Raw genomic sequence first — 25,454 nt, forward strand, 5'->3', positions numbered from 1 at the left:
AGAAAAGGATCACTGACCTAAATGTATAACCTAAAACTATAAAACTTCTAGGAGAAATCAGGAGATCTTTGAGTCCTTGGGTTAAGCAAAATAGATGACACTAAAAGAAAAGAAAAATAGTTGGTATATTGAATTTCATCAAAGTAGTAAACTTCTGTTCTTTGAAAGACACTTCTGCTCTTCCAAAGAAAATAAAAAGACAAGCTATAGCTATAGATTGGAAGAAGTGGTTATAAAATTCATATCTGACAAAGAACTTGTATTTGGAACATATAGAGGACTCTCAAAATTCAATAATGAAAAAGATTTTAAGTGGGCAAATGATGTGGTGAAGATACAGATACCCCTTCCCCCGCACAGTTCTTTGTAGCCAACAAAATAATGGGGCCTGCCAGTTTCCCTGATGATCCACGTCAACAAGAGCAGAACTGACGAGGTCTCTAGAGGCCAGCCAGCGTCCAGGCTGAGTCCCAGAGACAAGGAGCAGAGGGCAGTGGGGTATGCTAGCAGCAGGTGAACCTCGTGTCTGCCTCGCCCCTGCCAGCTCAGCTCTGCCTGCCTCTGTGCCACACACAAAAGTCTAGTTTCCTGAGGGCAGTCTGAGCTGGCCTGGTGGGAATCAACCCCCACTTCCTTTTATTGATTGAGTAGTGGGGAGACACATGGGGAACATGTCCTCCATGGCCATTAAAAGAGTAAGAGCTTCAAGGGGACAGTGGATGGCTTCAGATACAACTCCCGGCCTGGGGTTACACTGGGAGAGAGGGAGAGTGCAGGGCTCAGGTTGTGCCTGACAGCAGTTTCCAAAGTGTGGGGTGTCCTGTGTTGGTGACACATGGGTGCAGAGGTACACAGGCTTCACATTAAGTCACACTGAAACCTATCAGGAGTGAGTCACTCCTTTTTTCAATTCTCTTTCAGTCCTACAGACTTCAGAAGGGAAGTCCCAGGGTGAGGATAATGTTTTTAGCACCTTGTTAACATCTAAGATTGGAAGACACTGAATTAAACTTGTCAGAGCTAACTGGACGCTCTGGACAGGGTGGCACCTTGTGGACTCAGTGGGCAGTCACAGGACTCTGACCTTGGCCTCCTGTGGCCTGTGGCCCAGTGTGGGCTGGTGACAGTGCAGGGCTGGGCTCGCCTTGGCTGGTGCCGGAGCCAGTGCTATCTGGGGAGCCGGGGCCTTCACTGAGCTTCCGGTAACAGGCGCGGCAGCAGCGCTCCTTCTTGCCACTGGACTTGGTCAGGACGTAGTTGTTGCAGCAGTAGTAACAGAAGACGCGGCCACATACCCTGGGGACAAAACAAGCATGGGCTCTGATGGTGACGCCTGGCGGGGCTCATGTCACTGGCTTAGCACCAGAACTGGGCTCCGTATGCCACCTGCATGGCTCTTGTGAGACCCAGCTCTGCCCCCCCCGTGTAGCATGCGACCACATCAGCCCTTCTTGTGAGGTTTCAACACGTCAACCTGGGAAGCTTAGTGGGAGAATGTTCTTTCTCTTAACGTCTGGAGGGAGAGTGCGTGACTGACACAAAATGTACTTAGAAGCTGAGGTTCAGAGACCAGGGACCCACACATGCCTGCCCAGCCTCCTCTCCTTCTGCCCCACCCCAAGCTGAGCATCACTGGCTCCTGTCCCAACGGGGGCCTGAGAGGGCATGTGCCGCTCCGCACATCCTCCGTCCTCTAGTGAGCCCCAGGCCTGGCTCCCGGGGTGCTCCCGGGATGTCCTTGGGGCCGAGGGATGGCCACAGTGCTGCTGCTATCTTGTGATACTGCATCCCTGTGGGATCCCTGGGCCCAGACAACACCACTGAATTCAACTCTCTCTCCTTTCGGGGGGCCCTGGTGTCCACCAGGACCCCAACTGGTATGTCCTCCCTGCCTGCGTCCCTTCGAGCAGCAGCGCCCGCCCTCTGCTGGGGGCTGCGCCGCCTGCTGACCTGCAGTGGTGCCGCCGCACCATCCAGCTGAACTCTCGCTTGCAGTCGAGGCAGTGGTTGGCCTCCGTGTCCCCGAGCCACCGCTCCTCGGCACTGAGCTTCTGCTGGAACTCCAGGGCGTCTGACTTCTGCCAGAGGGCATCCTTGTCCCTGGGCAAAGGCACACCCCAAGCAAGGAGAGAAGTTATGAAAAGGCCACAATAACCCAGCTTGATTTCAAAAGGCTGATGCCCAATTTCCCAAGTCACACGGGGAAAATTGATTTTTGCTCTGGGGGTGTCCCCTGCTCCCCACGAGGTCTCCTCGGAGTCCCAGCACAGCGACAGCATGTGTGAGACAGCGCCCAGGAGGAAGGGTCTATCAACGGCAGAGAGCTGCGGGCACAGACGGGGGCCACTCGGGCACGTGAGCCAAGTGCAGGGGGCCACCGAGGCCTGAGGCCAGCAAGTGCCACTGTGCTGACAGCCTGTGCATGGTCCGCCTGAGGGCCGTCAGGTCCGAGGACCATGAACGCCCTCCCTCCCCGGACCTTACAGTGTTCCTGAACAAACGTCTCTTCATCAGTTTAGGGTGTGCTCCAATAAGAAAACATCATTAAGAAAATCAAGGATTTCCTGGCTTGGTATCAGGTCAGATGCTAACTTCTCTGATCTGAGAGAAGGGGGTCCGTCCAGGAAGCCAGACTGGTGGCTGTCAGAGCCCTAAAGCCCAGGATGCCCCCAGGGCGATGTGGACAGTGACTTCCTCTTGGGGGCTTCTGGTTTGTGTCAGAGGCTAGTTTGTTCCCATACGAAGCCCGGGTCAGCACCCTGCCCTAACAGCACCGCCAAATCAACTGCAGGCCTTTTCCTTGGATAAAAATGTCTGCACATGGCCTTGATCGGCTTCTCAAAGGTGTGTGAAATAGTCGGATGGCAGGAAGACCCATTTTTCTGGACTGGCCTTGTTCTCCCAACTGATCCCTGGCAACGGGGAGGCCAGATCCCCACCTCCTAGGAGTGCAGGAGGTGCTGTAAGGACCAGGCTTCTCCATCACACCTCTCGCAAAGACGTCATGCTCAGAGGGCCCTGGGTTCTACGTCTGAAACCCGACGACATGTGAGCAGAGTTTTTAAACTTCCAAATTAGGTATAATTTTAAAATGGCCACCTTGCAGCCCTAAAGAATTAGCAGAGGTAGGCACCGCCTTCCCATGGCTGCTGACACCACAGAGACAAGGCCAACCACATCTGTGCACTGTGTGAAGGAAAGACCCAAACTACAAACTGGTCCTGCAGGCATTCTTGTCCAAACTTGGACTCCGAGTGTGAGCAAGCCCCCGGCAGAGCAAGGGTTCCCAACTCCGGCTCACTGGGGCCTGGATCTCACTTCCAGAAACCTGGATGCAGGCACTCTAGGTAGGGCCTGGACAGGGGCTTTTTTTCCATCCCCCTGTGGATTCTAAGGGGCAGCCAAGGTTGAGAACTGCTGCCGATCCCAGCTATCAACTGACAGGAGACACAAGGAGTGGATGAACACACTAAATGACACCATGGGGATGCAATCAGCGCAATTCAGGCTGTGGCTTTTTCAATAGCAAATGGCAAAGCAAGCAGTAAGAGAGACGGGGGGAGACTAAAGGACTAACACACCACCAACTGCAGAACAAATTCTGAAAAAATTATTAAAAAATATTTGAAACTGACTAGATATTTGATGGCACTAAGGCACTGCAGAGTTAGTTTTTTAAAGGGTGGCAATGATGAAATGGAGAGCTCTTATCCTAGCCAGGCACAAACTGAAATACTTATGGACGGCGGGACACTATAGCTGGGAGTTGCTTCAAAATGACCTGGGAGGTGCGGGACAGGTGGGTCAATCAGTGAAACAAGATTGGCATGAGCTGAACACTGCTGACGCTGGGTGCTGGGTACCTGGGGTGCATCAGAGTCCTCTTTTTATTTTTTATGTTTCAAAATCCCCATAAGAAAACAATTTAAGTTTTGAATGACTTGCCACCATTTAAAACTCAAGATGTTTTGCCCCCAAACCCAGACTCCCGCCTTCTTCTGAGAAGCAGGATGGTCTGGTGGCTCTGGCTCAGGCAGAGTGTGCACTGGGCGGGGCTGAGCACACTGTGGGCCCCAGGATTTCAGGCCCTCCAACCCCATATCAGTTAAAGGAGCAGTCTGCTCCCTGTGGACACTGGAGATCGGGGTGCCTGACACTGGGGAGAGGGATAGAGAAGCAATAAAAAGCCTATGAGACAGGAGCTGCTAAACATCACATATTGTCGCACTGTGGCTGAGCACAGAGTGTGAAAACAACCATGTAATAATATGAAATCCAAATCCAGACTGGCCCGGGAGGAGACAGGGCCCCGTCCTTCTATGGTTGCCATGGCCTAGCAGCCCCCGCAGATGAGTGCAAGCCCTGAACGATGGAACAAGTGCAGGGTTGGGGGGACGCCCTTGGAGCACCCTTTCCACAACAGCTGCAAAGAAACACCAAGCCTAGGGGGCGCCCTGAGACACCACGTGGGCGGACCCTCACCGGAGCAGCTCGATCAGCCGCTCCTCGAGGTACTTCTTGGTCCTGTTCAGGTCGTCCAGGTCAGCAAGCATCTTCTGGTCGTTTCTCTCCCGGTTTGTCACCTCCTGGCACAGTCTGCTGTAATACTCTTGGAACTTCGTGGTGGCTTTTTCAAGTTCCCTCTGGGTCCTGGGGAGCAGGGGCAGGTTTTCATGATTAGCCATGACCTCTAGCTTCCCCATGCCTCTGGCTTACCCCGGCCACTAATGAGGCAGCCGCTGCCCTCCCAGGCTCTCCTCCTCCCCGGCTGGGGAGACCGTGGCACTACCGCTCACAGGTGATGCATGCCCCTCACCTTGGAGATTCCCGTCATGCACCCTGAATAGCCAGGGGCATTCTGAGAGGGCAGGTGACTCTGAGTGAGTCAGACTGCACGGCTGGTCCCAAGCCAGGGACTGAGCTTGTGGGGAGAGCCTGCCAGGGGAAGCTCTTGGTCTGGTGATGGGAATGGACAGCGGCAGAGCGTCCAGGATACAGCCACAGGGCTGGCTCTGGGTGTCTTTGGGACTCTATACACCAGGCAGTGCAGCTCAGCTCCCTAAGGCAGTGGTTTCCAAGGATGCTCTATAAAGCCAGGCCCAGCAAGATACCTGCCACAGTGCCATTACACAGAGGGCTTTCTTACGTCCAGTAGGCAGGTGTCGGCAGGGTAAACCAGACACTGCCCACCAAAATGAGCCCACAGGTCCACACTCACGGAATAAATCACACAAAATCCAATCCTGGGCAGACGGGCTTTGCAGCTCTGAGCAGTCAAAACGAATGCTAGATGTCCCTACGACGTGCTGGTTAGTGGTTTTAAAATGCCGCCAGGCCAGGAGGTTGTCTCTGCTTAGTCACCGCGTGAGCTGATGAGCCAGGACCCTTCTCATTCTGAGCACTGAGAAGGTCAGATGAGGGCACACGCACATTCAGACGACGGAACACCAAACCCACTCTGGAGCACCAGACACCGCGCTTGGCTCACAATCCTTATGGCCCATAAAGCCTGGAGGAAGGAGCCCTTACGGACGGCACAGGCCGGCATGGTGGGACTCATACCGGGAGGTCAAAGACAAAAAACATGGTGCAAGGGGTGGCAGCAGTCTGCCACGCACAGCCCCAGCTACAGCCCCAGGGGGCTGTGAAGATGGGCTGACCCTGGGCCTTGGCACACTCCCTGTGCTCCTCTGACACCAGGGCACATGGTCACGTGCCATGGGAGTGCTGGAGGATTAAAGGGTAAACAGAGGACAGAGCACCCCCTAGACGCTTGCTGTTGCTACTCCCATCAGCATCACTGCACCCTCACTTTTATTTCCTGAACAGAGCTGAGAAAGCCGAGCTGAGAGAAAGGTGCTCTGGTCCCATCCAACCTGGCACTCTTTCCGAGTCCACAGGGCTTTGCTCCCACAGGGACCTCCTCGCCCTCACAGAGCGACTGGCTTTCCAAACGCCTGCACCAGCCGGCCTTCCCCGGGCGAGCACGAGGGCCGAGCAGGGCCGTGAGTGGCTCACCTCTCCAGGTTTTCACGCAGGGTGGCCTCCTCCTTGTCCTTCTTCAGCATGGCGGCCTGGCACTCTGCCAGGCGGGCGCTGGTTTGGCTCAGCCTCTCTCCCAGGTCTGCTTGAGAGGCCTGGAATGGAACGTTGGGAGCAGACTCTCAGCGTGTGGCAGCCCACCCACGATTCCGTCAACTGATGGTGTGCCACCCTCTTCACGGGCCAGGGCACTTTCCAAGGGAGGGCTTGTTCATGTTCAAGAGACTGAGACACTCTGCTTGATATCTGGGGTATGTGCCACGTGTCTGGGCATCAATCAGGACTGGTGGTGGTGGCTGGGGTGGGGCGGCACTGCAGGGAGAGGTGGCGGGGAGCAGGGCTCACTTTTGCCACACACTCAGGTGACATCACTAAGGAAGGCACATGGCACAACCGAGACAGGTCACCCATTTCCTCCTGCACTGGGTTGCTCCAGCTAAGGGTCCGGGGAATAGAAGGGCTCAGGATACAAACTTGAGCGTCAGCAAAGGTGAACCAAAGACCACTTTGGCCTGGGATCAGGATGCCTCTCTGAGCATCCTTATGAGTGACTGGGGACAGCCAGCAGGCCCTCCTTCAGGGCCACACAGGGCGAGGCCTACCTTCAGCTTGCCCACGGCTTCCTCGGCGGCCTGCAGCTTCTGGCCTCGCTCTTCAAGCTGCTCCTTGAGGATTCTGCACTCCTCGCTGGCTGTCTACAGAGGACAAGAAAGGGGTCAGCCAAGGGGGAACCTTGTTCTGCGACCCTGTCAGCCCCTCTCTTTCTCCTATGCGACTCCTCAACAGGCTTTGAGCTTTACTGGTCACAAAACACTTTTAAGCTCACTCCCCAAACTTAGAACTTCATTTCTGTAGGGAAAATGTGGCCCATGAGCTACAAGAAGCTTTTATTTATTTATTTATTTTTTCATTTGTTCACTTGTTTGTTTTTTTTGGCAGAGGTGGGGAAGGCCCCGCAGCATCGCCTGAGGGTGGAGGGCCAGGAGTGGCCTGAGGGAGTACGGACTCAGCACTGGAATCCAAACCCTAGGCCCATCTGCCCCACACGTGCTATCCGCTGATCTCGCAAACTTGGTGTTGCAGGGGCTTTGTAAAAACACCTGTGTCTACCATCAGGCAGCCCTGAAGTCTAGGGATTCACCAGGAACCCAGGGGTCAGGACCTGGGCACCCATGGGCAACTGGCTCACCACAGCAGGCTCTAGTGGCTGAGGCGGGGCTCTGACACTCACGTGCCCCGAGGCACAGGCCAGGACATGCCTCCTTCCCAGTGGCCCCACTCCCAGGCCCTCGCTGTCTGCTGTTGTGTGGGGATGCAGACACAGGCTTTCAGATCTTCCGAGATTGCAAATGAAACCTCAAAACTGAATTTGTGAGCATCCTGCTCTTTAAATGCTGGTAACTAACTTAATACACTCCCACGTGGGCTAAACATTCCACCACGGCCCTTAGAGTGGAGACTTCTAGACTAAGGCGTCACTCCCCAGGGTTGGGCCTCACTGCCTTCCTCAGAAAGGTGCTCCTGGGCGCCATGCCAGCATCCCCCTGCACACCCCCAGACCCTCACCTGTCTCAGGGCTGCAGGGCTTCCTCTCCTGGACCCACCAGGCCCACCCAGGGAGAGAGGAGGCCAGAAGGTGGGAGCTGGGCTTACCTTCAGTCTGTTCTGGTAGTCCATGATCTCGGCGCTCAGCTGGAACTTGAGGGTGTCGCGCTCCTGCTGTGCAGCCTCCTGGAAGCTCTGGGCCCGCTGCTCAGCCTGGGCCAGCTGGGCCTGCAGGCCGGACAGTGAGTCGGCCGCCCCCTCGGCCGCCTTCAGCCTCTCCTGCAAGCTCCCCTTCTCCTGCTGCAGCCCCGCCACTTGGCGCTGCAGGCCCTCTCGCTCCCTTGAGGCCGCCTCTTTGGAGTCCCGGAGCTCCTGGGCGACGCGGGCCAGCGCCCCCTCCATGCGCTCCTTCTCTGCGGTCAGCGCACACACCTGGATGCCGAGCTCGGCCGTGTCCGTGTTGGCGCGGTGCAGCTGCTCCTGCAACTCGGCGCGCTGCAGCTGGGCTTCCTCGGAGCTGCGTTTCGCCTGGGCCAGCTCCTCCCTCTGCTGGGCCGTGTCGGCCCGCTCCTTCTGCAGCATCCCCTGCTGCTCCGCACACTGCAGCAGCTCCTGCACGTGGGCTCTGTTGAGGGCTTCGTTCTGCTCCTTCAGCTGCTGCACCAGGCTCTTGTGCTCCGTCAGGATGGCCTCGGCCACACCCAGCTGGCTCTGCACCTTGTCCCGGTCATCCAGGGCTGCCCGGACCTTGGCCTGGAGGTCCACCACCTCGGCCCGCAGCCGCTGGGCCTCCCCCTGATGGACTTCCAGCTGCGTCTGACACAGGGCCAGCTGGGCTGCTAGTTCACGGGCTGCGTCGTCCTGGGGAGGGCCAAGCCCCTGCTGGCCTTTCTCCGCCTTGAGGGCCTCGATCAGCTGGGTCTGCTGGTGGCACTGGCTCTCGAGAGCCCTGAGCTGCCCTGCCTGGGCCTCTGCCTGCTGCCGGCACTGCTCCACCTTCTCTTGCAGCTGCTGGCACTCAGCCTCCTTGCTCTGCAAGGCGACCTCCTTCTCTGCCACCTGGGCCTTCATGGCCTCCTTGGCTTTCCTGACAGCCAGCAGGCTCGCCTCCATCTGGTCACCCATGTGCCGGATGCTGGCCTGCTCGGCCTCCAGGGAGGCCAGGGAGCCACGGATGGCCGCCTCCCGCTGCTGCAGCGCCTGGTAATCAGCCTGCAGCGCCTGCAGCTTGCCCTCCAGGAGCTGGTTGCGCCCAAGCATGGCCTGCAGCTCCTCCTCCAGCCTGCGGTTGGCCTGCTGCAGCTCCTCCTCCCGGCCGCCCCTTTGCACCTCGGCACTGTCCAGCAGCTCCTCCTGCGGGCTCTGCTGCTCTTCCCCTGGCGTCTCACAGGCCTGGGGCAGGGTGGAGGCCAGGGAGGCTGACGCCTCGCTCTCGCTCTCCTCCCTGGCGGAGGGCGGCTCTGGGCCCGACTGCCCTGGGTGCCGCTCCAGCGTCCCCACCTTCTGGAGGAGGTGGTCCTTGTCCTGGATGAGCTGCTTCCTCTGTTCCTCCAGGTCACCCACGTGCTGGCTCACCTGGCTCAGCCTGGTCTCCAGCAGCTGCAGCTGCCAGGCCAGAGACCTGGCCTCCTGCCCCAGCAGCTCCTTCTCCTCCTGGCACCGCCGATCCTCCAGCCTCACCTCTGCGAGCTCCTTCTCCAGGGAGCTCACGTGGGCCTGAGACTCCTGCAGCCGTTGCTGGAGCTGGGCTGCCTCCTGCCCCTTCGCAGACAGCTCCTCCCGGAGCGGGGCCGCCTCTTTCAGCAAGCGCTCCAGCTCAGCCCGGGCCTCCTCCTTCAGCTGCAGCTCCTGGGCGAGCTGTGCTAGCTGGGTACTCTGCTGCCTGTTGAGTTCCTGGACCTTGGCACTCTCACCTTCTAGGGCGCGGAGCTTCTCCTCCAGCTCTTGGACTGCCAGGGCTGAGCTGCTGGGAATGGGCTCTTGCTGTTGCTTTGTGTCCTCTGCGGTACTCGCTCTCTGCTCGGCCGAGGCCAGCCAGGCTGGGATGTTGGCTAGCAGCTGGCTCCTCCGGCTCAGGGAGTTCCGTGCAGCCTCGAGCTCCTGCGCCAAGGGCTGCAGCGTGGCCTCCAGCCGCTGCAGGGCCGAGCGGTAGTCCTCCTCCTTCGAGGCCGTGCTCAGCTCCAGCGCCTGCAGGCATGTCTGCAGCTCCTTCACTGTGCTCTGGGTGGCCTGGGTGGCCTCCCACTGCTTCCGGAGCTCGGCCACCAGGCCCGCGAGGTGGGCGTTGTCCTCCGCTGCAGAGCGCCCCTTCTCCTGCTCCATGTGCAGCTGCTCCCCCTGCACGCTGACGGCTGCCCGCAGCTCCTGGTTCTCCCTGTCCAGCTGCTGCACGCGCTCCTGCAGCCGCTTCTCCCGCACCTCCAGCTGGTCCAGCTCCAGCCGCATCTCATCAAAGCCCTCCTGGGCCTCGCTGTTTATGGTGCTGTTCAGATCAAAGCTGGAGGCCATCTCCTGAGTCTGGGGAGGGGCACAAACGACAATGGGTTTGGCACAAAGCTGTGTGGCTACTTGGAAAAGCTTTGGAGTTGAGGAGGAACAGGAGTGTGAACACAATAATTACGTGAGCTAAGGTGAGTCTAAAGAGCTATTCAATGGACTGGAACACTTCTGCTCAGAGCGTCACATGCCCGAGCTGAGGCCCCAGTGTGAGCCCCACTGAGATGCGGGCGCACTTCCCATCAGGCCTCCATCAGCCCTGCCCACCGACTGGATGTGGGCCCTTAAAGACAGATTCAGTTCTGCTTAAACTAGTGTTCACCCACGGTACAGACCCACGGGCCTAGCACGACTGAACCACACAGCAGGGCAAAGGATTACTCCCTTTCTTACTTTTACTGCTCCTGACTTCTCCCATTGCTGATCAACTGTCACAAAAGCATACACTCACATTTCTAAACAAATAAACAAGCTGCCTCTCTCTCTCTCTGCTGAGCCCCATCGCCTAGGACAAGCCCCTAAGCACTGTGCACGGGGGCCCGCAGCGAGGAGCTAGCAGGCGTTTTATTAACCCCACCATGCAGCAAGGGCTGAGGCTCCCACAGGTTAGGTAACTTGTCACACAGGGTAGGTGACAGAGTCAGGATTTGGCTCTGTTACTTTTAACCAAAGTGCTAAGCTACTTCTTTCAAAGAAAGAAAATCTTTGAAAAGAGCTGAATTTCAAAAAGGCCTATATTCTATCTGGTGGTAAAAACTTAAGACCCCCAAAACCCATGGCTGAACCAGACTTCCCTGGCCCGAACAGCAGGTGTCTTGAGTGGCAGGGGGGCAAGGCCATCTCCTGGTGGACAAGGGAGTCCCAGCAAGGGAGTGGCTGCCTCCCTGGGGTTACCTGCAGGTAGTTGCTCACTAAGCTGCTCATGCTGGAGCTTCGGCTGGGGGGTCTCCACATGAATGCAGAAGAGCCAGCGGCCAGCGTCCTCCTGTGGGCCACAGAACAGACACACTGTACTCAGAGTAGGAAACGCGCGCACACACACACACACACAGAGGCCCTAGTGGTCTCTCCACAACAAGGTCCAGGTAGGGAGCACAGTAAAGAGGTCAAACACCCAACAGTCTCCTTCCAGGCCCACATCCATGCTGCTCTGTGACAGATGGACACCCCTGCTCCAGTTAAGACATCAAGGTCTTCCCTGCACAGCCAAAAAAACCCATCAAGTACACGTATATCTCCCAACTTTTGGACTCAATCTCCCTTGAGTTTTTGGTGCCTGCCAGAGGTTGTCTGGCAATGAAGAATAAATCCAATCAGACTGCACTTCAGGGCTACAGCCACCTCTCTGTGTCACACACGTGTGACACGGCTACAGACCTGCCTCTAGTTCACAGGATGGCCTGGGACGGCCATTACAGTGTGCTCAAACTCACCATCTCCACAACCCAACACCTGCCTTCTCAGCACCTACCCTAAAGACAGCTGTGTACATGCGTAAAGAGACACCAGGTGGGTGCCTCTGGCAACACTGTAAGCATGAAAATAATGGAAGGAGCCTAACTATCCCTAGGGAAACAAAGTGTGGTTTATGGACACAACAGAATACTCTCCACCAGGGGCCGGCATTCTTTGTTTTTAAAGAACCAGGGAGTAAACGTTTGGGGCTTGTGGGCTATGTGGTGTCTGCCACATGGCATGACAGCAGCTGTGGACACCACATAAACAAACAGGTGAGGCTGTGTTCCATACAGTCTGAGGGCAGTGGTCGACACACCCCAACTGTACACACAGACAGACCTCCATGTGCAAACTCAGACAGAAATCTCAACACACACTGCAGAGTGAAAAAAGCAAATTGCAAAAGGATAGCGAGCACACGAGTCAAAGCACGTACATTTGAAAAATAAATGCAAGATAAAACTATCACATATGGATAGAATGTGCGCAGTAAAAACAAAGACATCTGGGGATGGTGTGCATCAACTCTAGGGCTGTGATTGCTTCTCTAAGCAGCGCAGGGTGCAGGATGGCAGTGGGTGGGCTTTAGCTGGACCTGTACTATCTTGTTTCTCCTTAAAAAAATATCAGGGGCAAGCATCTGGCCTAGAAGTTAAGATGCCCACATCGCACATCAGAGTGTCTGGGTCTGCCTCCTGCCTCCTGCTAATGCAGACCCTGCGAGGCAGTGCTGGTGGCTCAGATAGCTGAGGTTCCTGCCACTGATGTGGGAGACCCTAAGACTGAGTTCCGGGTTCCTGGCTGTGGCCTGGCCCAGCCCTGGTTGTTGCAAGCATTTGGGGAGTAAACCAGTGGATTAAAGGTGTATGTCTATCCCTCTCTCTTTAAAAATAAAATCAATAAATAAAATAAATACTGTAACACTTTCAGACATAGAAAAACTTCCATAAGAACTAGCTTACAGGGGCTGTTACTGGCCAAAATGAGGTAACTAAAGTTCAAAATAAATGACAGTGAAAGAGTACAGCCCACTGAATACAGTCAGAATCCGTGAGTGAGTACTGCTACGGGCGAATACACGAAAGGAGCAGCAGCACAGATCTTTACGGGAGAAGGCCAACTGCTAACGCAGAAGCACTAATGACATTAGGGAACCACGCTGATACCCATGCTGGTGACCGACTCAGGCAGGAGTTATTAATGGGCACTCAACTAACAGGCATGAGGTTTATGAGAAAGAGAACAGTGACATAGCTCAAAGTATCGTCCCATAAAATACATATTAATTACAAAGTGAGAAACGGTAACTTTAGGCGATCCTTGGCGAACCCTTAAACCAAGTGATCATGGGAAACCCACCGGCAATTGAACAAACCAGCATGCTCCAGATCCAGTGCAGCTGAGGACACAGCACCTGAGGTATTGCTGCCAAAAATGCTCAAGGTGAAAGTGACGGTGAGGAACCAACGAGTTATAAAACACCTGGTCTATATTCTTCAAGACATCAGTGCCAGGGTGGGTGTTATGGTGGAGGGGGTTAAGCCACTGCTTGGAACGCCCACACTCCATATCAGACAGCCAGGTTGGAGTCCCGGCTCCTCTGTGCTTCTGATCCAGCTTGGGAGGCAGCAAATGATGCTGCAAGTAGGGTTCCTGCCACTCATGTGGGAGACTTGGATGGAATCTCTGGATGGTTATTGGGCATTTGGGGAGAGAACCAGTGGATGGAAGATATTGGAAGGCATCTCTCTCCATCTTTGCCTTTCAAATAATCTCTCTCTTTTTTTTAAGATTTATTTATTTATTTGAAAGTCAGAGTTACACAGAGAGAAGAGGCAGAGAGAGAGAGAGAGAGAGAGAGAGAGAGAGGTCTTCCATCCGATGGTTCACTCCCCAATTGGCCACAACAGCTGGAGCTGTGCCAGTCTGAAGCCAGGAGCCAGAAGCTTCTTCTGGGTCTCCTACGTGGGTGCAGGGGCCCAAGGACTTGGGTCATCTACTGCTTTCCCAGGCCATAGCAGAGAGCTGGATCGGAAGTGGAGTAGCTGGGTCTTGAACCGGCACCCATATGGGATGCTGGTGCTTCAAGCCAGGGCGTTAACCCGCTGTGCTACAGCACCAGCCCCATCAAATAATCTTTTTTTTTTTCTTTTTTTTTAATAGGCAGAGTTAGACAGGAGAGAGAAAGGTCTTCCTTTTTCCGTTGGTTCACCCCCCAAGTGGCCGCTACGGCCGGTGTGTTGCGGCCAGCGCGCTGCGCCAATCTGAAGCCAGGAGCCAGGTGCTTCCTCCTGGTTTCCCACGCGGGTGCAGGGCCCAAGGACCTGGGCCATCCTCCACTGCACTCCCGGGCCACAGTAGAGAGCTGGACTGGAAGAGGAGCAGCCGGGACAGAATCCGGTGCCCCAACTGGGACTAGAACCCAGGGTGCCAGCGCTGCAGGTGGAGGATTAGCCCAGTGAGCCGCAGCGCCAGCCTTCAGATAATCTTTTTTTAAAATGCCAGTATCAGGGCCTGTGACACTGGCATCCCATAAGGGTGCTGGTTCATATCCTGGCTGGTCCACTTCTGATCTACCTCTCTACTAATGTGCCTGGAAATGCAACAAACGATGGCCCAAGTGCTTGGGCCCTTGCTCTGGCCCAGCTCTGGTGGCTGCAGCCATTTGGGCAGTGAACCAGTAGATGGAAGATTCTCTCTCTCTCTCTCTCTCTCTCTCTCTCTCCCCGCCCCCCTTCTCTCGGTAAGTCTATCTTTCAAATAAATAAACAATCTTTTTTTTAAAAAGTTAACATCATGAAAGAGAAAGACTAAAATACTGTTCTAAATTCAAGGGGACTTGAGATATGTCAAAATTTAATCACAGTGTCTAATTCTGGATTAGATTTTAGATTATAAAAGACATTATTCAGATAACTTGTGAAACCTGAACGAGGGCTGCTGATCAGATAGCAGTACTGCGTCAGTGTTAATCTGATGCTAATAACCGTACTGGGTTATCTAGGAGGATGTTTCTGGTTTCAGGAAACACACAATAAAGGCGAATCAAGTCTGCACAAACTCAAACGGCTTAGGCAAGAAAGCATCAGGAGACAGAACAACAAGACACCCGTGGCAGAATACTGGTGACTGGGGAATCAAGGTGAAGGCAGGACGTGTGCACTGTACTTCTATTCGCAACTTTTTGCTTATTCTTAAATGATTTCAAAATTTAAAAGTTTTGAAAAGGGACATCTGAACATGACAAAATGATAGCTATTGAACCCTACATATGCTGTGGTTGGCATATGCCAATCATATGTATTCTGGACTTTTTTTTTCTATCATTCAAAGTACTTCTGAATTTAAAAAAATTGAAATTAAAAGTCCTTATTAGCAGAAAACAAAACAACACAAAGAATGCCAGACTTGGGTGTCTGGTGCAGCAGCTAAGATACCATTTGGGGTACTGCATCCCATGTTGGAGTGCCTAGGTTTGAGTCCCAGCTCTACTTCGGACACAGCTTCCTACTAACGTGTACCTTGGGAGGCAGCAGTGATGGCTCAAGTGCTCAGGCCCCTGCCAACCATGTGGGAGACCGAGACTGAGTTCTGGGCTCTCTGCTTTGGCCTGGCCCAGCCTCAGCTGGTATAGGAATTTGGTACATGAACCAGCAGATGGAAGACCTCTATCTGGCTCTGGCTCTTCCTCTCTCTGCTTTTCAAATATATGAAAACAAATAAGCAAAACACTTTTTTTCCCAAAAGAACACTGGCCTTGAGTTTAGCCCAGGTCTGCAGCCCAACAGCTGTGTGAGCATGGGCAAGACCCTCTGGTCTCTGAGCCTGCTCACTGAGCCCCGCCCTCCTGGAGTTGGGAGTGCTGTGATGGTACGGGAGGCCACGCTGGTGGTAAGGCAACCTTGGTTGGCTGGACAGTCTCAAAACAGGAAAAAACAAACAAAAATACAGCAACCTTCCCAGCAGTCCTCATGGGGTAAGCTGTAGTGTTCATTCCCTGCTACACTGCCTAGAAGGCCACCAGGATAACTTTGGAGGAACCACAAACAGCCCCTCCCCTACACCCACAAGGACCAACAAGTCTCTTACAACGTTTTTAAACCTTGGGTCTTGCAACATATTCTCCCACTGATGCATACCTTCAACCAATTGTTTGGTTTAGATTGGAGCCCTCAGATGTTATCTTAGTCAAGATTCAAAATCTGCAAAATTCACAGGCATGAGCTGCACAGCTTTATGTAACTGAGCAAGCAAAAATGTCAAACCTTTCTCTCTCTGACCTTCATATTGAAGTGATTCTCTAAAGTACCTGGCAAATGTCGGCCACGCAGCATCCAAGTCATAGCCTCTCGATGCTAGGTCAAACTGAACCTCGGTCAGCTCATAGAGTTGGCCCACAATGTCCGAGCTCAGCTTTGGCTTCAGAAAGGGGCTTCTTGCATAGTACCAGTCACTGCAGAAAAACATAAAATGTGTCAACCACAAAAGTAATAAAGAATGAATCTAATCATTCAGTTGCTAAGTTAATTAAAGACAAACACACCCACACACAGGCAAACTGATTTCATTTTCACTGTAGGAGCACTTAACTCTCAAATAAGCTTGCTCTTTTCCAAAGACATTAATGCAATGATCTGGGTGCTTATTCATTTATGTCATATTTATTTCCCACGAAGATTGTAAGAAATCGTAAATATCCTTCACTTGCCAAGAATGGGCAAGAGCAGGGGAAAGCAATCTTCCTTTTTGAAACATAAACTCATCTTGTGTTCCTTTTCCTGAACTCAGTATGGGACACTGGCCTCGCTGCTAATTTCCATCCAGATGCTAATTTAAAAACCAAGGACCACGCTACCTGTGCAGCAACACTTCCTGCACTGTGAGGGAGCAGTCGTTCTATTCCGCGTGCAGCAACAAGAACTTAGAGGTAGCAGTGATGAACTGAAACAGCCACTGGGCTGACGGCCGTGAGCTGGGGTGAAGTCAGCTGTGCCTACAGCAGAAGCATCTTCACACGAGCTACACAAACAGCAGCTCACACCAGTTCCCAAGGCCTGTCACGGGCCCAAACAACACAGTCTGCTTTTTTTTAATTCAGAGGTGTCTTCTTAGATTAGACTTGTGGGATGGGGACTGTGAAATCAGATGGTCTGGCCCTGCCAAGGCAACACTGGTGGGACCCGGAATCAGTAAACCTACAGCAGGCTAATTTTTAAGTTGGTCACAAATGATGTTACAAATATCCAAATGGCCCTTGGTAGCCAAAAGGTTGCCCACCAACCTGACAGCATTCCCTAGCAAGGCAGGGAGGCAAACCAGGTTAAAGGAACTACCCAACCCAAAGGGTCCAACGGCCGGGTACCTGGTGTGCAGCTCCTTATCTGATACCCATTCTCCCTTTACACTCTCAAACCCTGCCAACACCTCAGCACCAACAGCGCAAAGGTGGACTGGGTGGACAACCCTGACTGTGCAGCGGCACCTGCTTCATCCTGGCAGCCCATCACATTACAGGAGCCCAGACACCCGGCAGAGGATGGCTCGGCTGTGTCAGGCTCAGACCCAGGTTCAGTGCTGTTAAAGACCCTATAGGTGGGCCTGGTGCTGTGGCGTGGCAGGTAAAGCCACTGCCTGCAGTGCCGGCATCCCTCATGGGCGCCGGTTCAAGTCCCAGCTGCTCCACTTCCGATCCAGTGCTCTGCTATGACCTGGGAAAGCAGTAGAAGATGGCCCAAGTCCTTGGGCCCCTGCATCTGCATGGGAGATCTGGAAGAAGCTTGGGGAGTGAACCAGCGGATGGAAGACCTCTCTCTCTCTCTCTCTCTGCCTCTCCTTCTCTCTCTGAGTAACTCTGACTTTCAAATAAATAAATATTAAAAAAAAAAAAAAAAAGACCCTACAGGCGATTCTGCTGAGAGGCCAGGGCTGCAACCCATGTGCCCTGAGCACTGCACCAAGGACACGCCATCCACCAGGGACAACTGCCCGTCATCAGGAGCTGGAGAGCTGGCTCCGAGCACCAGCTTCCCTTTCACCATGAGCGGGGCCTGCAGAAAGGCAGGTGGGCCCTGTGAGCCTCCGTGCTGCCTGCCCCACGTCAGGGGCTGTGGCAAGAGGTACAGGCACTGCTACTGTGACTATCGCTGTTGAGGAGGGATGTCAGGTGGCTGCCTGGTGGCCCAGGGCTCCACCCTGGCACAGTCCTGTATTTACCTGGTCACTTTGGTGTTCATGAAGCACTGTTGTAAGGTGTCCGCCAACCTCTGGTGCACCAAGGAATAGCGAATAAATGCTCTTCCCTTCCCCAGAGAGGTTCGGAGCTGGAAAGAGCAAATGACACAGAGATGAAGCGCTGTCAGCCAAGTGCACAAGCAGACCCTGCCTGGTGGCGGCCTGCAGAGAACAGCTGCAAGGCAGAACGTGTCACCCTGCTCTACCTGGGGTGACATCGGCTTCACTCGTGTCACCCCAGGGACGCAAGGCACCTGACTAACGCCACTCCAGAGTGTGGCCAGAGTGAGGGGTGGGGGACTGCCCCACCCAAGGGTAAGCTGCAGGCCCCGCAGAGGGGGTAAGGCAGGTACACTACAGAGAGGCTCGCAGACATCCCGGGGGCTGCTGGGTGCCGTTCTCCCTGTTCTGCTCCTGCGGCATCAGGTCTGCGACTCCTCGGTGGAGGGAAGGGAAGGGCTTCTCACACCAGAGCTGAGCAGCAGCTGGTGCTTGGCCAGTGCTGGGCTTGTCTTTATGGTGTTGCAGGATAGAGGAAGAGGCCGGGGTGGTTTTGCTACAAGTGTAAGTTTTGCTGGATGTGTAAGGGCCTCCTCTGTGTCCCCACAAAACCACCAGGAAACTCCTGGCCTTCCTGATTGGGCTGGTTTCTCTTCAGCTACGCCAACTGACTGCATTAGTCACAAGGCATCTGGGGAGTGAGAGCAGGAGCGTCCTCCGGCGGCCCAGTCATGCTGGAGTAGTGCTAAGATGGAAATGGGTCTGCTTGAGAAGTCTGGGGTGGAGGGCACAGGTTCACTCCTGTCTTGCAAATCTCTCCCAATTCAGAGGAAGGAGGTGTGACTGGAGCTGTCTAAAGGCTTCAATTCAACACTCACAGGAGCGAGTGGTTTGAAGGGAGACTCCTGGAAGCTTGCTGTGATGGAGATGGGGCAAGCTGGTCAGAGACTCTGTTGTTTACCTCCCAGAGCAGAGCTCAGCCAGCTGGGGGCATCTGGTGGCCAAAGTGGAAGAACCAAAAGGGACAGCCCAGAAGAGACCCACATGCACCTGTTCTATCAGGCGGCGGCTCTGAGTGGGGTGAGCCACAACTAACTCCCTTCCCACTCTCTCAAGGGCCAGAAATGGCTAATACATGCTTATGCAGCAGGGGAAGGGGTGACAGCCTTTTGACCCATAGATAGGCTTAAATCCCCATACTGTTAAGATTCCAATTATGAGGGCTGGCATTGTGGCGTAACTGATTAAGCTGCGGCCTGTGATGCCGGCATCTGATATGGGCACCAGTTCAATTCCTGGCTGCTCCACTTCCGATCCAGCTTCCTGCTAATGGTCTAGGAAAGCAGTGGAAGGTGGCCCAAGCCCTTGGGCTACTGTACCCATGTGGGAGACCAGGAAGAAGCTTCTGGCTCCTGGCTTTTGCCTGGTCCAGCCCCAGCTGTTGTGGCTATTTGGGGAGTGAACCAGCAAATGGAAGATCTCTGTCTTTCCCTCTCTAATTCTGCCCTTTGAATAAATAAAAATTTTTAACGATTCCAATTATGGCACTAGATTAACACAGGAAACCTATGGCACAGGCTCAAGCATCGGCACCTCAGTGAGGACATAAACCCCCCAGCATACAGCACCTGTGGCCCAGGGCAACAGGCCTTCTTACTGCTGACTCAAGGAAATGCTACCATAATATGAAGTGGTTTTGAAAAACAAAAAGGTGTAAAACCTCGTGGGCCACAGAATATATAAGACATTTCTTCCTGTGACTTTTGTGGGTTTTGATCTTGGCCAAAACCCACGGGGAGAAGTTTGGTGACAGCCCTATGTCCAGATATTTTTCCACTGAGAGTGAGGTGAGAAGGTGCTCAGTGGTGATAACCAGGGAATTCATCAGCAAGGCATGGTGAAGGGAGGTGTGCCCATCATACACACACACACACACACACACAAACGGGCTCTGCCACATTCAATGAGACCTTCACATCTCTGGCCACGTCTGTAAGTTCCCTAAGCAGGAGCCCCCTATTCTTAGCAAACTGGCCATTGTAACAGTCTTGAGAACATTAACATTTTTTAATGGTAAACATTAGAGGCTTTATTTTTAATCATATCTATTAATGGAACAGATTATAAATAAAGGGAGCTATTTACTTTAAAAGATATTTTTAAACGTCTGTCAAGGGAACATTTCCTTTATGCTGCAAATGAAAACACTGCACAGCCCTTGGATTTGGGTCTGCTTTCATTACCTAATTCCTTAATGCTTTTAGTACCTACTTAGAACTCAAGTACATGAGACTGAGAAGTAATACTATGACAGCAAAGGACAGGAAGCCAGGCCTCTGAGCCACACACCTCGTCCCAGCTAACCCCTATTTGTCATGCTGAAGCAGAGTCCATGCTGAACCTCTGGAAATGTCTGATTAGACCCTTTGCCTACTTCAGCCCGAATGGCTGCCTCCCACCCTAATGGAGCCTGCAGAGTCCAAAAATGCTTCCTATCCATTGACTTTCCCCTCCAACATGAGGACGTTGGAGACGCTAGATTACTGACACTAACCTGGATCCAGCAGCCCAGCGATGTCCCAAACCTCTCTAAACAATGGCACCCCAGGGGGCTGAGTCTGCAACAGAGCCAGAAGCATGGACCCCACAGAACCAGTGTCTGCTCAAGCAAGGGTGCTTCCCGCCTCCATGGCCTTGAACTGTCCAAAGGCCTGACTGCAGTAGAAAGAGGGGGAGCCAGCCAATAAGCAGATGTGTTTCAGCAAGCATTCACAACCCCAGGGAACTCATCTCCAGACTTCCAGCTGCCCCGAGTCACAAAGTCCAAGGTTTGAGTTGTCAGATGCCAAGGCTGAGGAGTGAAAGACATAGAGGGTCGAGGGTCACGCCGTCCAGACCTACGGGGAGGGGTGGCAGTGACAGCCTATCCAGGGCACGGATTCATCGAACACCGCTCCACACCTGAGCATCCCACCAGGCCAGACCACACGGGGCCCGCTCACAAGACGTGAGTCTCCAATATGGAAGAAACTGCAGAAGCGTGGTCTCTCCCAGTTTTCTCAGAACCTGGAGGGTGTAGCTCATGGAAAAGGCCCCGTGCTTGATGTCAGTAAATTTCAAACTGTCATAGTCCATAAGGAGAGACACACGGGCTCCCGTTGGCATGGCTGGGGAGGGGCTCTTCCCAGAACATCTGATGCCACAGCCTTTGTGTGAGGCCAGCCAAGGAGCAAGCATGTCCATTTCAAAGTGACCTCACACTACTGAAGAGACACTGCAAAGACAGACGAAGCCCACAAGCCCTTTGGAGGCCCCGCCCTGCGTCAGCAGGCTGAGGTGCCCCTGAGTGTGCCAAGTCCTTCGCTCCTGGAGGGACTATGTGGAGGAGACAGAGACTTACTGGGGCCGCGGGAAGAAGAGACAGTGTGTGTTTGCACGTGCACGTGCCCGTGTAACTGCTGTTTTGTACACCAGTGAGGCCACAGCATCTTTTTTTTTTTTTTTAAGCACACTGACATTTGAAGAAATGTCCCTAGAGAACCCACGCTGCCTTTCATTTCCAAGTTTCCTGGGCAAATCATCGGGACTGTAGACTAGCAAACACTTAAGAATTTCATCTAAGAAAATGGGTTATTAAAAAAGAGGTGTCCTGTCCTATACAGCCGCAAGGGGCGCCGCGAGCACAGACTCCAGCGTGAGTGGCCCCCCTGGGAGGTGGCGCGAGGGCCCGGCTGTAACGTCTGCTCCAGACCAGGAGTTCCTCAGCCTGCTAAACACCCAGGCGGCGCCACTGAGTTAGAGCCGCAGCAACAGCAGGTGCCAAGCACGCACGGCCTGGATCTTTCTCTACCATCTAAAGCACCCACTTCCTCACTGCTACCTGCACCAGGGTCTCTGCTGCAGCCACTGCAGGCAGGCGGAGGAGAACACGAGGGCCCTGGCGGCTCCCTCCCTGCCACTCACCTCCGAGATGGACTTGACGAATCGGATCCCGTCATTGGCTCCTTTCACCTTGGCCAGGCAGGCGCAGAAGTAGTCCCAGTAGTCCTTCTTGCTGCCCAGGAGGGTGGCCTTCTCTTTCTGATCAAACTGGGAGCAGAAAGGGACAGAGAGGGGAGCTGCAAGCCCACTGCCTTTAATTCCACCCCTTAAATGATAAGCGTTATCAACAGCTTCTTAGGCGCTAGCACTGAGTGAGGCTAAAACTACTGGCGTTTATATTTATGGTCAAATCAAGGTATGTTCATCTCCAAATGAGACTGTTTTAATTCCCAATTTATGAATGAGGAAGCAGGCTAGCAGAGGTTAAGTAACTGGCTCAAGGGTAAAAGTAGTGAGGTTCGGGAACAACAGCTGCCCAAAAAGCTTTCCCCTTGAAGGGACTCTGCACGGAGCTGGGTAGAAGCGGAAGACCACTGAAGTTGCTACCAACGCATGATGAAAGAACACAAGGGAAGAAGAGTCTTAGGGGCAACACGAAGAACGTTACCTACGCCCCAACTCAGGGAATGAGGCCGTGACACTTCATCCCTGTTAAGTAACTCCTTTTAAAAAATCAATTTATTGGCTGGCGCCACGGCTCAACAGGCTAATCCTCTGCCTGCGGCGCCGGCACACCAGGCTCTAGTCCCGGTCGGGGCGCCGGATTCTGTCCCAGTTGCCCCTCTTTCAGTCTAGCTCTCTGCTGTGGCCCGGGAGATCAGTGGAGGATGGCCCAAGTCCTTGGGCCCTGCACCCCATGGGAGACCAGGAGAAGCACCTGGCTCCTGGCTTCGGATCAGCGCGGTGCTGGCCGCAGTGCGCTGGCCGCAGCGGCCATTGGAGGGTGAATCAACGGTAAAGGAAGACCTTTCTCTCTGTCTCTCTCTCTCTCTGTCCACTCTGCCTGTCAAAAAAAAATCAATTTATTTTTATTTATTTGAAAGTCAGCGAGACAGAGGGGGACAGAGAAAGAATTCTATCTGTTGGTTCACTCTCCAAGTGTCTATAATAGCCAGGGCTGGGCCAGGCCAAAGCCAGGAGCCAGGAATGCAACCCAGATCTCCCACCTGAGTGCCAAGGACCTAAGTACTTGAGCCATTGTTGCCTCCCCGGGTGTGCCCCAGCAGGAAGCTCGGAAGGACAGTGCCTGCCCACCAGTTACTCAACTCCTGTTTTACTACTGTCCTAGGGCGCATACAACAAATTCAAATACATGTCAACACTGACTCATATCAAATCCAAAACCAAAATGGGAGTAACTGGAAAAAACCCACAAAGGTTTATAAACATTCCTGCAACGTTAAAGAATCAGCTGGGAGGCACAGGAAGTCACGCCCTCCACCATGCTTTCCTGTGGCAGGCTCTCCTCCCGTGCACTGCGATGGGATGTGTAAAACAGCGTTCAAGACGACACAGGGATACTGGTGCACACACGTCTACTGCAACATTCCACGGCACCTTTTCCTGGTTATCGAAGCAAAATCTACACACACTGCTAGAAATGCTTCATCAGAAGAGAAAGGGAGGGGGAAGAAAACAAATGCAATGCCTAATACCACCAGCCTAAAATAGCTTTCGGTCCATTTCCTTCCTGCCCATCTCAGCTGTCTGTGTTTTTCCACATCTGAAGAGTCCTCTAGACCAGTGCCTGCTGAACTAAGCAGGCCTAAGAGTCACACCACGAGTATGCTAAGAGCTCCTTGCCCGGGCTGGCCCGGAGACCCTGACTCCACAGGCCAAGGAGGGAGCAAGGAACAGACGGAGACTTCTCTCCCTGTGATGCTGGCGCTGCTGGTCTGCGGACACACTGTGAGCAGCAGGGCTCTACCTCAGGTGCCTTTGGGCAGCCTTCAGAGGGCGCGTACACTCTCACCTGCCAAAATGCAGGAGCGGGCGAGTCCACGGGAGCAGGTCTGCTTGGGGAGAGATGCCACAGCTCTCACGCAACTCACAGAGGGCTGTGTAACTGCACAAAATTAGGACCCCTGCTTTCCAGTGACCGAACTCTCCACTGAGAACATTCTCTCAGCTTCTACCTCCATCCCAGGGGGCAACCCCCTGACTCCCCAGAGGGTCACACTTGGAGGACCGAGGTCCGTGCTGGGGCCTGCCTGACCTTCAGTCTAACCACAACAGCCTAACAGCTCCGACAGGCTTTCTGAACCATATCCTGGCGGCTGATGAGTCACCCAAGGGGAAAACAAGAGCCAACAGTGCACAAAGTGGCCGTGACGGGCATCACTTACTTGCAGGAGATACTCGAGTTTATAGGAGAACTTGTGCAAGCTGCTGCTGTCATCGGTGATAGGCTCCCCTGCTTCCTTAAATTCGCTGCTTAGCTCTGTCACAGCATCTGCAAGACAACATACAGGAACACATGTCCAGGCAGAGGCCAGTCCCAGGAAGCAGGAGGAAGGAGTGACAGAAACGTATGGTCACGTGGGCATCCGTGGGGTTCCAGTCTAAGCTGGAGCATGTCAGAGCACCCTGAGACCACACAGACACCTGACCACAGGCCTGCTGACAGGTGTGTCTTCTTCCTCCCTGCCTGCCCATCACCATACGGCACGAACCGTGTGCATGTAGCAGCTGGTCAGCAAATGCTTGCTGTGTGGACGGATCACTCAGCCCCTTAACGCTGACATCCAGAAAACCGTATCCTTTATCTGGGCAGCGTTTCGTATTCCTCAACTGTTGCCTTCCACTATGTGTTGCTGTAACAAAAGGCCTGAGGCTACGTACTTTACAAAATAAAGAGGTTGATTTGGGTCACAGTTTGGGAGGCTGAAAGTCCAACACTGGGCGGTTCCATCTAGTTGGGCTCTGGTAAGGGCCTTCTAGGCTGCTTTATAGCACGGCAGAAGGGGCCAGCCCTGTTTTTTCAAAAAAACTAATTAATTAATTTTCACTTTATTAGAAAGGCAGAGAGATGCAGCAAGAGACAGAGAGAGATCTTCTGCTCACAGGTCCACTTTCCGAAAGCCTGCCAACAGCTTGGGCTGGGTCAGGCCAAACCAGGTGCCCAGAGCTCCATCTGGGGTCCCCACATGAGTGGCAGGGACCCAACTATCTGAGCCATCACCTGCCGCCTCCCAGGGCGTGCAAGGGCAGGAAGCTGGATCAGAAGCAGAGGAGCTAGGACTTGAACCCAGGCACTCTGATACATGATCTAGGTGTCCCAAGTTAGGTCTTAACTGCTGTGCCAAACGCCCACCCCAGGCTCACTGTTTTATAACAAAGTGCTCTCTCCGGGGCTAATCTTCTCCGGTGAGACCCAACATGCTCTGTGGGAGCAGCATCAATTCCTTGTCAGGGTGGTCGTGACCCAATCATCTTCCAAGAAGCTCCACTGCTTAAAGCTCCCAATCCCTTTCAGTATGGTTACCATGGAGACCACGCTTGCAGCACAAGGATGTCTGGGGGACAGAGCACAGCCAGATCACAGCCTTCACGATAGCCCCACGGCTTAGTCCAGGCAACTGCAGGCTTCATGAACTGTGTGCAAAGGACAGCGATGATAACAAAGAGGCCAGCAGTGTCAACAGAACGTGCTTCTGTCCATCGAGTGCTCATGCAGAGCCAGGAATGCATCGCACTTCTCAGTGGACACAGCACCAGAGGCGGGACTGCCTTATTTCAACACATCTAAGATGTGACTGATGGAAAGATGTACCCCAACATCAGGGCCTGAGCTGTTCAAA

The 25,454-nt window shown here is 53.7% G+C and overlaps 1 protein-coding gene across 1 annotated transcript in view; it reads right to left on the reverse strand.

Moving 5' to 3' along the window:
• FYCO1 (FYVE and coiled-coil domain autophagy adaptor 1) overlaps nt 1–25,454 on the reverse strand; it is a 76,531-nt gene that overhangs the window by 37,265 nt on the left and 13,812 nt on the right. The window contains exons 3-13 of the mRNA XM_062200705.1: nt 24,000–24,106; nt 21,736–21,861; nt 17,755–17,861; nt 15,851–15,994; nt 10,978–11,068; nt 7,696–10,104; nt 6,645–6,737; nt 6,019–6,137; nt 4,483–4,650; nt 1,951–2,100; nt 1,085–1,296 (exon numbers count right to left, since the gene is read on the reverse strand). Coding sequence (XP_062056689.1) covers nt 1,085–1,296; nt 1,951–2,100; nt 4,483–4,650; nt 6,019–6,137; nt 6,645–6,737; nt 7,696–10,104; nt 10,978–11,068; nt 15,851–15,994; nt 17,755–17,861; nt 21,736–21,861; nt 24,000–24,106 — 3,726 coding nt within the window. The remainder of the gene's footprint in view (nt 1–1,084; nt 1,297–1,950; nt 2,101–4,482; nt 4,651–6,018; nt 6,138–6,644; nt 6,738–7,695; nt 10,105–10,977; nt 11,069–15,850; nt 15,995–17,754; nt 17,862–21,735; nt 21,862–23,999; nt 24,107–25,454) is intronic.

This window comes from Lepus europaeus, chromosome 9, assembly GCF_033115175.1.
Source record: "Lepus europaeus isolate LE1 chromosome 9, mLepTim1.pri, whole genome shotgun sequence".
NCBI lineage: Eukaryota > Metazoa > Chordata > Mammalia > Lagomorpha > Leporidae > Lepus > Lepus europaeus.